The sequence below is a fragment of the Talpa occidentalis genome, unplaced genomic scaffold (genome assembly GCF_014898055.3).
Source record: "Talpa occidentalis isolate TD23 unplaced genomic scaffold, MPIMG_talOcc4v2.1 talOcc4.8, whole genome shotgun sequence".
NCBI lineage: Eukaryota > Metazoa > Chordata > Mammalia > Eulipotyphla > Talpidae > Talpa > Talpa occidentalis.
Genome location: NW_023605194.1, coordinates 40,873,009 through 40,886,718, shown reverse-complemented (window position 1 = coordinate 40,886,718; position 13,710 = coordinate 40,873,009). Strand labels below are relative to the sequence as shown.

Genomic DNA, 13,710 nt, shown 5'->3' with positions numbered 1-13,710 from the left:
CCACGTTCTGCTGGGGTGGTGAGCACAACTCAGGCCCCTGTTGTGTCTAAACCTCCTCTGATCTACCCTTAGTAATTAGAGATTGCCTTTCCTTGTTTGGGAGTATAATGCATGTTAGTTAAAGATATCATTTCAGATTATTTTTTTCACAACAAGATTTTTAGGATTGTTAGCATAAACATTCCTAATTTCTTTTTCCAAGGGTTTTGCCATTTGAATCATATCTTGTTCTTGGAAGACTTAACACATAAGATCAACTTATTGTATGTGATCCCTTCCTGTACAGTAAGAAAATTAAGAAGTGAGTCTTGAGTTATACACATGTGATGGTGTCTATAATGATGTGTGTACTGGCAATAAAAAGAAAGATGGCATAGATGACATTGGATATATATATTAGATTTATTTGCTAGAGAGGAAAAAAGGTGTGATTTTAAACTTGTGAAGTATACCATAATGGATTGCTGGTTATAAGCTCATTTAGGCTTGTGTTTCTATCCCACATGCTGTTCCATTTTCTAATTATCTTACATTGTAGCAAAGTAAATAGTAGCTTGTCATAAAATTATTCTTAGTTGATAACTTACCAAGTCCCCAAACTAAGTTAGGTCTTTACCCTGTTATTTTATCTGTATGTAAGATGTTATTTTATAGTTTTGTTTACTTATTTTTGTTGGTTTATTTTTTGCTTTAAAAGAATTATAACTTCTGTGGGAAACCTTTTGACACTTACCCTTGTTCTTATGCTATTTTGCTCTTTGTTTTTCAATGTCTGCCACTGATGTATCTGACTGCGTATGTACCTTTGAAAATATAATTATAATAAAAAAAATTCATAGTAAGATATTTTTCAGGAAACCATTTCCCTGATTATTTTTTTTTAAAAGATTTGTTTATTTATTTATACAAGCACTAGGTACAGTCAGAAGCGCGGGAGGGTGAGAGAATTCACCAGAGCCAGAGCGGGGAGCAGAGCAGTCAGAAGGACCGAAGTACACTGCAGAGGGGAGCAGCAGGCGGCAGGAGAGGCGCCTTGTGGGACCCTCCTCCGGTGGCCTGGGAGCAGCCAGGAATCGAACCAGTGCTGCAGAGGCTACAGGCAGCTTCGCAACACAGCGCTCAACCACTGCGCCACCAGGGAGTCCCCTCCCTGATTATTTTTGTGATACTTGGAAGTGAGAGAAATGTCAAAATTCTTTAAATACCTTTCCAGGGCAAGACAACCATAGATATATCATAAGAAATGGATTGTAAAAAAACCTCACAAAATATCAGTCCAGCAATTTACTGTTTTTGGCCAAATCTTAGATCTCATTCTTCAAAATGTCATTGTAAATGGGTAGAAAGTTCTTTTACCTTTTTAAATAAGATTCTTTTAACGTAATCAGTCTAGGGGCCTCTCTCATGGTACAAGGAGTTAAGCATCAGCACTGTGAAGCAATCTGTAGCTACTGCAGCGTGAGTTCAATCCCTGGCCAGGGAGGTGACCCACGTGGCTCAGCAGACCTCTCCTGTCTTGCCCACTACTCTCCTCAGCAGTGTATTTCAGTCAATCTGCCTGTTCTGCTTCCCACTCTGTCTCTGGTAAATCCTCTCACACACCCCCACACACACCTCTGGCCTGTACCCCGGTTCTTATATGCATAAAAAAACAAATCTTTTTTAAAAAATGAAGTCTAACTCACTCCAGTGCACATTATTTAGTTCATACTGTGTATGAAGCACAGTTCTAGGATATGATATAAAACATTCTCATGAAATTCACAATCTAGGGGAAAAAATAGCTCATGTAAATAAATTATAATGCAATATAAGAAACAACATAACAGATACATATACAGAACACTAAAGTCTCCTCTGATCCCCCAAATAAAGTATGAACTAAAAAAAAAACAGTCAAACCTATGTTAATCTATTTCTTTTTTGCTTAGTGTAGGTAAGTGCTTTGTCCTTATGATTTGGTAAATCAGCAAGGATTTATTATCTATTCAGTCAGAGCAATATGTTAGAGGCTTTAAGGATGCAAAATGAAAAAGAGTTGCTGCACTAAGAATTTATAATCCAGTAGGGGAGATTAGATGTCTATACAGTTTGCTCATAATTGTCATAAAAGAAATCTTTACAAATAGAGCAAAACTCTTCTGCAATACTGAAAGTTACTTTTGGAGGTAGAGAAAGAGGGACCATGAACAATTCAAGAAGGCTTCCATTCAGCAAAATATGGCTGAACAAACCCTGAAGGGATTGGTAGGATTTTGACAAGGGTGGTTGAAGGATATTCTAATTCATTTAGTGCCTACATGTGCAAGGTAGCATGAAGGCAAAAGAGCCTGGGGCATGTTCAGAGAATAGCAAGTATTCTAGTTTGAGTGGCATCTAGTACATGTATAAAGGAATACAAAAGATCAGGCTAGAATGGAAAAGTAGGCCTAGATTATAGAGGACCGTAAAAAGCCAGGCTATGGATCTGACACTTATCAGGAAGCAGTAGGTAGATTTCTGGGCAAAGACTAACCAGAATTGATATTTAGGCAGGTGAATCTAATGGTCATGCGCAAGGATGCATTCACACTGAGTATAACTGTTATCAGAAACTGGTTAAGAGACTATAGTACAGGGCCTCCCCTGGTGGCACAGCGGTTGAGTGCTAGGCTGCAAAGCTGCCCATAGCTTCCACAGCACCGGTTCGATCCCCGGCCACCAGTGAGGGTCCCACATGTCATGCAGACCTCTCCTGCCACACCCACTGCTCCCCTCAGCAATGTATTTCGTCGTTCTGCCTGTTCTGTTCCCTGCTTTGGCTCTGGTGAATTCTCTCACCCTCAAGCACTTCTGACTGTACCCAGTGCTTATATAAATAAATAAATAAGTCTTTAAAAAAAAAAAAAAAGACTATAGCACAACCTAAGCTGAGTGGTAGTACAGACATGACCTATGTTTGTGTCTGTAGGAATAAGAACAGGGTTATAGTTGTTGCCTTATGTTTATAAAATGGACTTGGTAGAATTTGGAAGTTGTCGGATGCATAGAGAAAATGTCAAAGAGACTCCGGAAATGAGGCAAGATATGATGATGTCAACTGAAAGAAAATTACCCAAAAGAAAAAAAACCCACAGAGAGAAAAGATTAGAAAGTTGATAACTGAATTTCTAGAGAAAGATTATATTTTGGGAATTTCACAAAAAAGAAAGAAAAAAAGCAATAAAAGTGAAAGAGAAGGAAGCTATGCAAAGTGGGGTAGGGGGAGTAAGGAGGAGAACTTCTAAGAGAAGGTGGGAAATCTCAGACTTCAAAACATCAATAAACTCTCAGTTTTTACCTATTAAATTATTCTTTAGAATTGGAAGAGCCAAACAAGAGAGCTTGAATTTGCAGGAGTGAGGGGAAATTGACAAAAGACCTAAAGGAGGGAAGATTTTTAGTCAAGAAATGAAGAGTAATTGGTGATGCATAAAATTTGAAGAAGGACTGAAATTAAACCTCAGAGAGAAGAAAATGAGAACTCATTTTATTTCTTAAAATATTCCTAGTTATTAGACTATACAGAAATCTTTCTCCCCTGAGAAAAGGAACAGTCATGCCCAAAAAGGTCAAGAAAAAAGATTGGTGACCAGGGCCTCTCTGGTGGCACAGTGGGTTGAGTGCAGTGCTGTGAAGCTGTCCACAGTCTCTGCAGTTCGATTCCCGGCCGGCCTGGGTGATACCTACATGGTGCGGAAGACCTCTCCCGTCTTGCCCGCTGCTTCCCTCAGCAGTGTATTTCAGTTAGTCTGCCTGTTCTGTTCCCCGCTCTGTCTCTGGTGAATCTTCTCACACACTCCCCCCACACACACCTCTGGCCTGTACCCCAGCTCTTGTATGCATAAATAAATCTTTAAAAAAAAAAAAAAGATTGGTGACCAATGAGGAAACAGTTTCTGAGGTAGATGCAGGTGCAAACCAATTTGTAATACTTTGCACAGTAAGTTCAAATTTCTCTTAACAAAATCCCATCATTCAGCCCAGTCACAGTCACTTTTTAAGGAAACCAATCATTTTATAAGTTCAGATTCTATTAACAAAATCCGTTCTTTTAGTCCAATCACTGTCTCTCTGCTGCATTGTCTTCAAATCCCAGTATGTTGATAACCATGGAAAACACAACCATTGTCATGGAGACTACAAAATACCACAGGCAAGCACTAGGATTAGGTAGTGGGTTATCTCAGATTCTGACAAAATGTTTGTGAGGTAGAAAGATAGACATTTCTTGATTTCTGGTTTGTAGACTAAGATGATTGGCTATCATTTCATTATCAAATGTAAGATGAGTTTTTCAGAAGTTTTCATTATCTTTCCAAACATTTCTTTTTCATACAGCAATAGTAAGTGAATCATGTTTTCAATTTAACACTTATGGAATACCCACTACATGCTCTGTTGGTTGTTTTCTATCATTTTTCTGTGAATTTTTTAATAGTCTGATTCGTACATTTAACTGATTTCTTTCTCATGCAAATTAGATTTTTTTTCCTTTGACTTTGTAGTTTCATGTTTTTGCTGCTTTTTTTCCTGAAGACATCTGTGTTGATTGTTACCTCCATGGTTGTCCTTATCAGCCATTGTGAAAATTTTAAGTGTGTCTATAATGGATTTGTTTTTAAGACAGCAGCATTGTTGTCTGTATATTCTGTGCATAATTACTGTGAGTCAGTAAGAAGAAAAAAAATTTTGTTTGTTATTGTTAATATTTGGATGGAATGCATTTTATGTGTATCTTTATATGTATGTATATTAAAATTCTGACCTGGAAAGAAATTACTTTTTTTTTTTTTACTATACATATGGGAGACTAAATGCTTTTCTGTTTTCACTATATTTTGTTACTATTTCACAGTGTAGTCTATCCTATAAATTCCATTTTAAATTTCATGCATTAATATTTTTGGACTGCGAATGATATTATTTGGACTGGAATTTCAAAATCTTTGGGATGGGTTGTGAATTTCCAATTCTATCTTCTCTTCTCCCTCAAAAAAAGCAAGAGGGAAAAAAAAAGACAAATTTTTTTACCAGGTTCTATGCTTAGGGTCAATCATCTAGAAACTGGTGCTCTCTCTTTAACATCCTTATTACTCCACCATTTCTCATTCCTTTCCCTTGCCACTTTGCTCAACCTGAGTTCAGAAAAAAGTTCTATACTGTATGTTTGTATGTTTTATATGTTGTTTGTTTTCTTTTTGTTTTTGGCTTATTTTCTAAGAACTAATTTTTTAAAACTTCCAGAGAAGGATGTTAGAGCCAATGGAGTAAACTTGAAGAATTGAATTTCTATGGTAATGATTATCACACCTTGACAATTGGGAAGCATCATGAATGAAGTAGGGAAAATATAAAGGACACTGATATAATTTTGAGCTGAAAGGAGTTATTAGAAAGGCACTTAATAAAAATAGTGATCTTGCCCAATATGAGGCCTTCCCTTCCTCTTTTCATCTAATATTAAGCATTGATCAGTAATGCCCTTTACATTGTCCTGTGTAAACATGTATCTGAAATAAATAAGGATTGGTTGTTTATCTTTTACTGTCTTTTTAATAATGTAAGTTATTTGGTTTTTAGGTTATTTTGCCGGTGAATGAAAGAAATAATGCCTATCAAAGGCTATACATTTTACTTATCTTAAGGTTAACAGGCTTGAGCCTGCTCTTTATAGGCCTTCAGTTCTTTACTGGTAATTTGATAAAGAAGAAAAAAGTATGTTTTGAAGCTTGTAAATATCCTGGTAATAGTATATTGCAAGGGTTAGCAAACTTTTTCTATAAAAGTACAGGCAGTGTGATCTCTGTTGAACTATTCAACCCTGCTGAGGTATCATGAAAGCAATATAGACCATATGTAAAGGACTGACATTGCTGTTTTCCAGTAAAGCTTTATCTGTAAAAACAGGTGGTGAACTGAATTTGTCCTATAATGTGTTGATTATACACTGTAGTAGAGCCCTCTATTGATTGCAAAAGAGGACCAGGAAAAATTTTATTAGCTATCTGGAGTTTTCTAGTTGGTAAGACAAAAAGCTAGAAAATGACAATAATATAGGATATGTATAGTATGTATAGTGAAAGAGTATTTAGAATTAAGTAATTATTCTTCAGAGGATTTTGAATGTGACTTGCTTCTAAGGTAAAATGTTTATGGTTTAGTACAGCAGCTATGAGGACTGTATCTTTTGTACAATGAGACATCAGTGGTAAATCTGTATTGTCTTTGACCTGATGTTTTTTAAACCAATAAGTGGGTAGTTACAGATTTACCAAAAATGCCCTGATACTTTAGGATCTATAGTTTAAGATGGATCCACCCTGGACTTCTGCTGAAGGGTACCAGGTTTTTCTTCCCTCCTAAAACACTGCAAAACATAAACAGATGAAACATAAAACAGCAATTTTCAAACATCAGATGCAACCAGCACCGGATGGTAATCCCTAAGAGAATGGAAACAAATGAGAGAGTCCCTACAATTGCCTGGTTTTCAGTCAAAACAATTTCCAGTCTTCAGTGCAGGAACTGGGATTCCACACTCAGTGGTCCAACTGAATTGAAATAGCTGAGCATTAAGGAGGTCGAAGAGGTTAGAACTTGCAAGAGAGAATACCAGAAAAGAGATGGCTATACCCAATACAGTATGCACTCTAGATATCTGAAGCAGGTTCCTGGAGTCTTCAGCTGATTAATAATTAGTATGTGTATTTAAAGAAGCTACTCACAGCCAGAGATAAAACCACTGGAAAGGAAAAGACGGAACATTTCCCAAACTCACACAGGACTGATCATATTTTATGATCACACAATAAACAAAGTGGAGAAATTCTAAGAAATGCACTGTTTTACCTTTCAAAATTTTAGAAAAAACCTCAAAAATGCCTACAGAAAAATTCAGCACCCAAAATATAAAATTCATAAAGTCTGGCATATAGTCAAAACTATCAGGCATGAAAAAGGCAGAAAAATTAAACCCATAATGAGGAGAAATATCAGTCAATAAAAATGAATTCAGAAATGACAGAGATGATAGGATTAGTTAGGATTAGCATTTCTAAATATATTCTATATTTCAAGATGATAAAGGAAAGCATAAGCCTAGTAAAGAGAAATACAGAAAATAGTTCATCATTGAGCTGTGAGACAGCTTCAGCTGACCTAATATACATATTTAGAGTCCATTGAAGGATACAAAAAAACAGAAAAATATCTGAAGTAAGGAAGTCTGAATGTGTTAAAAGTTTGATGAAAATTACATATCCACAAATCCAAGAAGCACAATAAACCAAAAAAATATGAAGAAAACTACAATGAACATCATACTCAAATTGCATAAAATCAATGATAAAGAGAAACATCCTAAAAGCAGCCTAGTTATTTCTTTAAGACACATCATATACACAGGACCAGGAATAAGAGTGATAGCATTCTGAAACAATGCAAGCTAGATCTCGGTATGATGAAAGAAAAATTGTCAATTTAGAATTCTCTACCCAGCAAAAATGTCTTTCAAAAATTGAACACAAAAAATTTTTTTCAGGCAAAAAAAATTGAAGTGTTCATTGACTATTTAGAAAACCTCAGCTCTAAATGCTAGGTGTGACAATTGCCTGCTGTTTGTTCTTAGACATGTTAATCTCTGTGAACCTTTCATATTTTCATCTGTGAGATTAGAAAAATACCTATTTTATGGGATTCTTATGAGGCTCAAATGAGATAAGGAAAATAATTCATGTGTGTCTGTTTTCTCCTTTGAGTCATGCGTATGTTATCTCGTTAAAGTATAAATAAAATACTCCAAAAAAGGCCTATTTCCCTGATAATTTTATTCAGGAACTAAAAAACTTGGGTTTTCTTTAAATTAGCCTAAGTAGCAAATCAAATTTTGATGAAGCACTATTCCTACCTTTTTTTTTTTTCCTTTTGTTACCATCATTAAATATACTTAACAGTGCTAATGAACAATTCTCTTTTCTCAAATAAACACATTAGCTAATAAACAACTCTGAGAAAGGGTTAAGTATATTCTTTAAAAAAAAAAAAAAAGCACCTAGTTTTGGCTGCTTATTTTTTTGTCACTTTGAGCAATAATTTTTATATTTTGTTTATCTAATTTTTATTAATAAAAGGTGATTCCCAAGCCCTTGTTTAACTTTTTTTTAAAAAAGATTTATTTATTTATTTATTTATGCATACAAGAGCTGGGGTACAGGCCAGAGATGCAGACGAGGGCGGGGTGGTGAGAAGATTCACCAGAGTCAGAGTGGGTAACAGAACAGGTGGCTCTACTGAAATACACTGCTGAGGGGAGAAGCGGGTGAGGCAGGAGAGGTCTGCTGCCCCATGTGTGGGTTGCTCCCTGGATGGCCAGTGATCGAACTAATGCTGCAGAGTCTGTGGATTGCTTCATAGTACGGTGCTTAACCCCTTGTGCCACCAGGGAGGCCCCCCTTGTTTAACTTAACCATTTTCTCTAGTCTTCATTTACTTTATTTACGAATCAAAAATTTTCCTCATCTAAAATAATGTAAAATTTAAAATAGTCTAACATTACTAATAAGAAAGCATATGAAACATTTTATAGATAGCTTAAAGAAAAGTTAATTCATAATGTGAAGAATAACCTGAGGAAATATTAAACAATCTAAGTCTATGTTATGTGAAAAAAAATAAACAGAAGGTAGATCATTATCATTAAATATTAGTATGACTTAGCAGTATATCATATCTTTGGCTGTTGCAGACCTTTTAATGATATTGCACTTTGACTCGGTGAAATGTTTCTCACCTGAGGATTCCAGCACAACTCAAATATTTTACTGTAAACGCACTAAGATAATCATTGCTTCATAATAATGAAAGTCATTATAAATTGAAACTAAACTTGATGCCAAAAAATGAATTTTATGCAGAATATATCCTAATCTCTTGAAGCAAAGGTTGCCATTATCAGTCATATAAAACTATTTTGTTTATTTTTAATTGTGGTAATATTTGGATATTCCTGTCAGGTTATTGCCACAATAGTGGCAAGTAGTTTGTTTGGGACAGATGACTGCTTTCTTTGGTCCTACAGTGGAACTTCTCTCTGTTAAGTCCTGTAGGAAGGGGACCCCGTGGAGCATGGTGGAGGATTATTGGGGCTTTGGTGGTGGGCATGGTGTGAAAACATACGTTGTAGATGTTTGAACCTACAATCCCTAAAGCAAATAGAATGTTGTGAACCAACATTATCTCATAAACATTGAAAGGGGGGGGGGGAGAATATGCACAAGTTATGGTTTTAGTTTAATGTTAATTACAGGTCATTCTACTTTATAAATAATAGCTGGGGTCATCATCAGACAAAATGCCAAGAAAGTAGTTTTCTCCCTCAATCGAATATAAAGGAAATAGCTGTCTTTAATACACACAAACACGTACTTGAGTTTCTCCTTCCCTTCCTGTATTATCTGAGGATTGTGCCTTTTAATAGTGCCTTGCTAATCCCTTAAATAGCTCTTAATGTAAGTATTTCATCGTTTTCATTAACCATGAATTTCACCCTTAAAAAAACCCTCAATTCATACTTGGATGTTGTTTCACTAGCACCCTTTTAGCCTGGTCGGTGAAGCAGCAAGCCTACTGTAAATCCTAAATAGCTTGGTGTAGATGAGAGTCTAAGACTTTAATTATATGTCATTTTATTCACAACATTCAATTCCAGGAAAGAAAAAATGACTTTGTTGTTGTAAAAGACTTATTATGTGAGTATCATTCATTGTAAACCAAAAAATGATACTGTATTATAGCGTAGACAACAATGGGAACTGATTCCGTCTGAGAAACTGAATAATAGTGAAAGTTATCAAAATGGAAAGAAGCGTTAATGTGAAATCCAGCCTTCTCAGAAATACTCTTTCCTGGCCTGCTTGGTTTTGCTTGTGTTGCTTGTCATGCATGAATGAAAGTGCTACACTCTCAGGGGAGCAGGAAAGCCTCTGTGTCAGTTGTTTATTTCCTTAATCCCTCCTCCTTTGTGATTTTTGATGTTAGATCTAAAATGGAAAGCCTGTAAATATAATGATTATCACATGGATAATCACCTGCATCAGGAACCGCCCTGCTTCTCAATTCTAACCCTAGCCGTTCTCCACATGTCACATCCACTCTGTGGTTGGATTTTAACCTGACTGCTTCATTAGATTTGTGAAACTCAGTACGTGGCGCCCTGGGGCAGCACAGATGGGGACTTGCTTGTTTTCTTTTCTCACTTACTGAGAAGGCACACCAAAAAGTCCTTTTCAATTTAGTGTGATCAGTTCACTTGAAATTATCCCTGATATTTGGAACCTGCCTTACTCTTCTACCTACTGTCTGTGCCCTTTTTTCCTTCCCTGCTTTCTGACCTAAAGCTTTTTCTTTCTGCTAGTGCATGCAGTGAATGTGAGGATGAAAATTCTGCTTAAAATTCTTACTGGGTCAAACTGTTTCCCTATGTTGTTTTATTTGTTTTGCTGAGAGGGAAAAATAAATGTTGTTCCATCATTGTATCTACAAACACCTTTAGATCAGAGGTTAGCTGTGGGAAAGTCTGCAATGATGTGAGCCAGCTGCCTTCTCTAATGGAGTGACTGGGGGCACAAGCCCAAGATCAAAGGAAGGTGGGAGGAAGTTAGAAGATAAGATCTTTCTAAACCTAGGAACAAGTGCTTAGTTTTTCAGCGATAGGGCACAACTCTGCAAACTTGTGTGAGGAGACGCTGAGATAGAAAATTTAGTTGACTTTTCTTCATCATGTCCTTTCTTTTTTTTTTTTTTTTTTTTTTTTTTAAAGATTTATTTATTTATTTATACATGCACTGGGTACAGTCAGAAGCGTGGGAGGGTGAGAGAATCCACCAGAGCCAGAGCGGGGAGCAGAGCAGGCAGAAGGACCGAAGTACACTGCTGAGGGGAGCAGCGGGCGGCAGGAGAGGTCTGCGCGCCATGTGGGACCCTCTTCTGGTGGCCGGGGAGTAGCCGGGGATCGAACCAGCGCCACAGAGGCTGCGGGCAGCTTCGCAACCCAGCGCTCAACCGCTGCGCCACCGGGGAGGCCCCATCATGTCCTTTCATAGTGAGAAATATGTGGGCATTTGGAATAGTTTACAGATGTGGAAGTACTATAGAGCCTGGTTTCCTTAAAGAATAATTATCTGATCTGTGTTTTCTTGCAATTAGTCAGTTCTACTATACCTGGACACATCACAGTTAATTGCTTCATAAAATGTGTGGGCAAAACTGGCCATTGTGAAAGCGATTTAACTACTATATGTTAATTTTTGAATTTTTATGTCAGTGCAATTTTAGTCATAAAGATTCTTCATATTAACTTTATCTCATTGTCCTCCAAGTCTCTTGTGTCTATGAAGAAGTTCCTTCCACACAAATTGTTCTAGCAGAGTTTCTCAGTTGTCTTTTTCATATAAAAATTATTTTGGTTAATTCTTGTATTTAAACAGCTTGGAAAAACTCTACATTGTTATCTTTTGAACTTTATTCTTTTCCCTGACATCTAGGACTGCAAGATTTATTAAGTAGTTTTTGCTTGCACCAATTGTCAAGATCATAATTCAACTTTTTTAATCTACAACCAACTAAAAGCAACTCAATCAAACTTATGCTTCTCTAGAGAACAGCTTAAGGAGTTGTACTCTTAGCTTATCACTTCTGTTAACTTCAATATTCAGCTGTAATCATCTATTTCAACCTTTGCAAATCCTCAAAATATATTCTCTAAATCTATATATTATTCATACACTGCATGTATACTAATACATGTGTGTAACATGTACACACATTTTCCCCACAGTGTTTTTCTTAACATGTAGATATTACTTAATTCCATGCTGGAGACATAACTGTACTTTCTGCCTTACATGGTTGGGTGCAGCAGTCGTTTTAGTTGAGTTGGATCTGCTCACTACTCAGGCTGAAATCCCATCCTTCTATTAATATCTCTTGGCAAAGATAATTTTGGAAGAATGTAAGTTAAGATGTAGAGACTCTTGACAGTTGTCTGCAGTTTTTTTTCTCTCTCATTTTCAAGAGGGAAATGGAGTTGAAAAGTAATATTGCCTCCATTTTCTGTATCAATCTTAAAATTAAAATATGTGCACAAAGCAAAGATTAAAGGGAAAGGATTTGATTACACAGAAGTGTTTTTGTCACTTGGTTACATGTTCCAAGGATGTAAGGACATACAATAATGTTCATCATATTATGCCCTTGAGATATGTATTATCTAGAAAAATATTGTACAGTGAAATTTTAACTACTTGTATAATGTACAACTTTTGTTATCCTGTCATCTTATATCAAAGTGAAATAGGGGTGGGTTTTTTTTTTTTTTGGACTATTCACTGTACAAATTTTCAAACATGCAAAAAAGAAATACTGTAGCTGTTTAGATTTAAAAGTTGCTAACATTTGTCATTTTGCTTCACTTTTTTTCTAAAGGAATTCAAATTATATAAATCATGCCATTTTGTCCCTAAATACTTCAAAATATACCTCTAAGAATTTAGAACATTTACCTTATCAGATTGGTACCTAATAATGTCATTCCATTTTCAATTTTTTCTCATTGTCCAAAAAGTCTTTTATAGCTGCTATGTTCAAAACATGATTCTGTTGAGGTTTGTACATTGCTCTTGATCATTTTCCCCCTCCTCACTTTATGAAACTGACTTATTAAAGAAACCAAGCTACTTATCCTGCAGGATGTCCTACCTTATGGATTTGTCCATTTGTGTATCATTTAACTCATTCCCCTGGTCTCTATATTTCCTGTAGATTGCAAGTTAGTGAATTAAGTGTTGAGTAATTCATGTTAAAATTTTTTCATTAGAAAACTTTATAGGTTTTAGTGTACTTTACGCTACATCACAACTGAAGGCACAGAATATTTGGTGAACCCATTATCAGTGATGATAAGTGAAAGGATCGATCACTGGGTTAAGGTGATGACAGCTTGAACCTTCCACTATAAAGCTGTACTTAGAGCCCTGTGACTAGCATATAATCTATGATACTTTGATTCCTGCTCCCCGTCATCCTCTTACCTTATGAATTTAGCATCCATTGATGATCCTTGCCTTAATAAATTTCATCAGATTGCAAAGTGATGATTTTCTGTACATTTATTAGAGACATTTTTCTCTATAGTGTTTCTGAAAGATATTGTTTTAATTAAAAACATAACCGCCAGCATGTTCCTTGGGTCTCAGATGATTGTCTTTCTTTGCTGAGGTCAAAACACCTGAACTCACTGTGACAGCTACAGTAAAAACATGCACTGCATCTTCTTTATTCCAACTTGTGAAGTGTGTTGACATTATGCTGCCTTTTTTTATGTCGAGGGAAAAATCTTTTTTGGTATAAGAATAAAAATTAAACTATGTGGGTATATTGAGATAATTGTGTAAAAAGAAGACTCTTTGAATGAGTTTCAAAATGGATTATTTCTTCATTACCTAGCACTTTATAATTAACTGTTCTTTTCTTTTTTCCAGGAAGCTGCCACTTTTGCTAGAGAGCAAGGCTTTGAGGTGAGTTAACCCACAATTGCACACTAAACAGATCCTAAAGGTTTTTTCTAGCTGATAATGAAGTTCTTTTGGACAGTGATTGATGTGCTATTATACTCTCAGAGTCGCGCAGCAGTTG

The 13,710-nt window shown here is 36.0% G+C and overlaps 1 protein-coding gene across 2 annotated transcripts in view; it reads left to right on the top strand.

Annotated features, from left to right (window-relative positions):
* The window catches only part of ADK (adenosine kinase), a 430,089-nt gene that overhangs the window by 332,945 nt on the left and 83,434 nt on the right, over positions 1–13,710 (top strand). For both annotated transcript variants that reach the window (XM_054690530.1, XM_054690531.1), the window contains exon 8: positions 13,557–13,592. In XM_054690530.1, the coding sequence (XP_054546505.1) occupies positions 13,557–13,592 (36 nt within the window). The remainder of the gene's footprint in view (positions 1–13,556; positions 13,593–13,710) is intronic.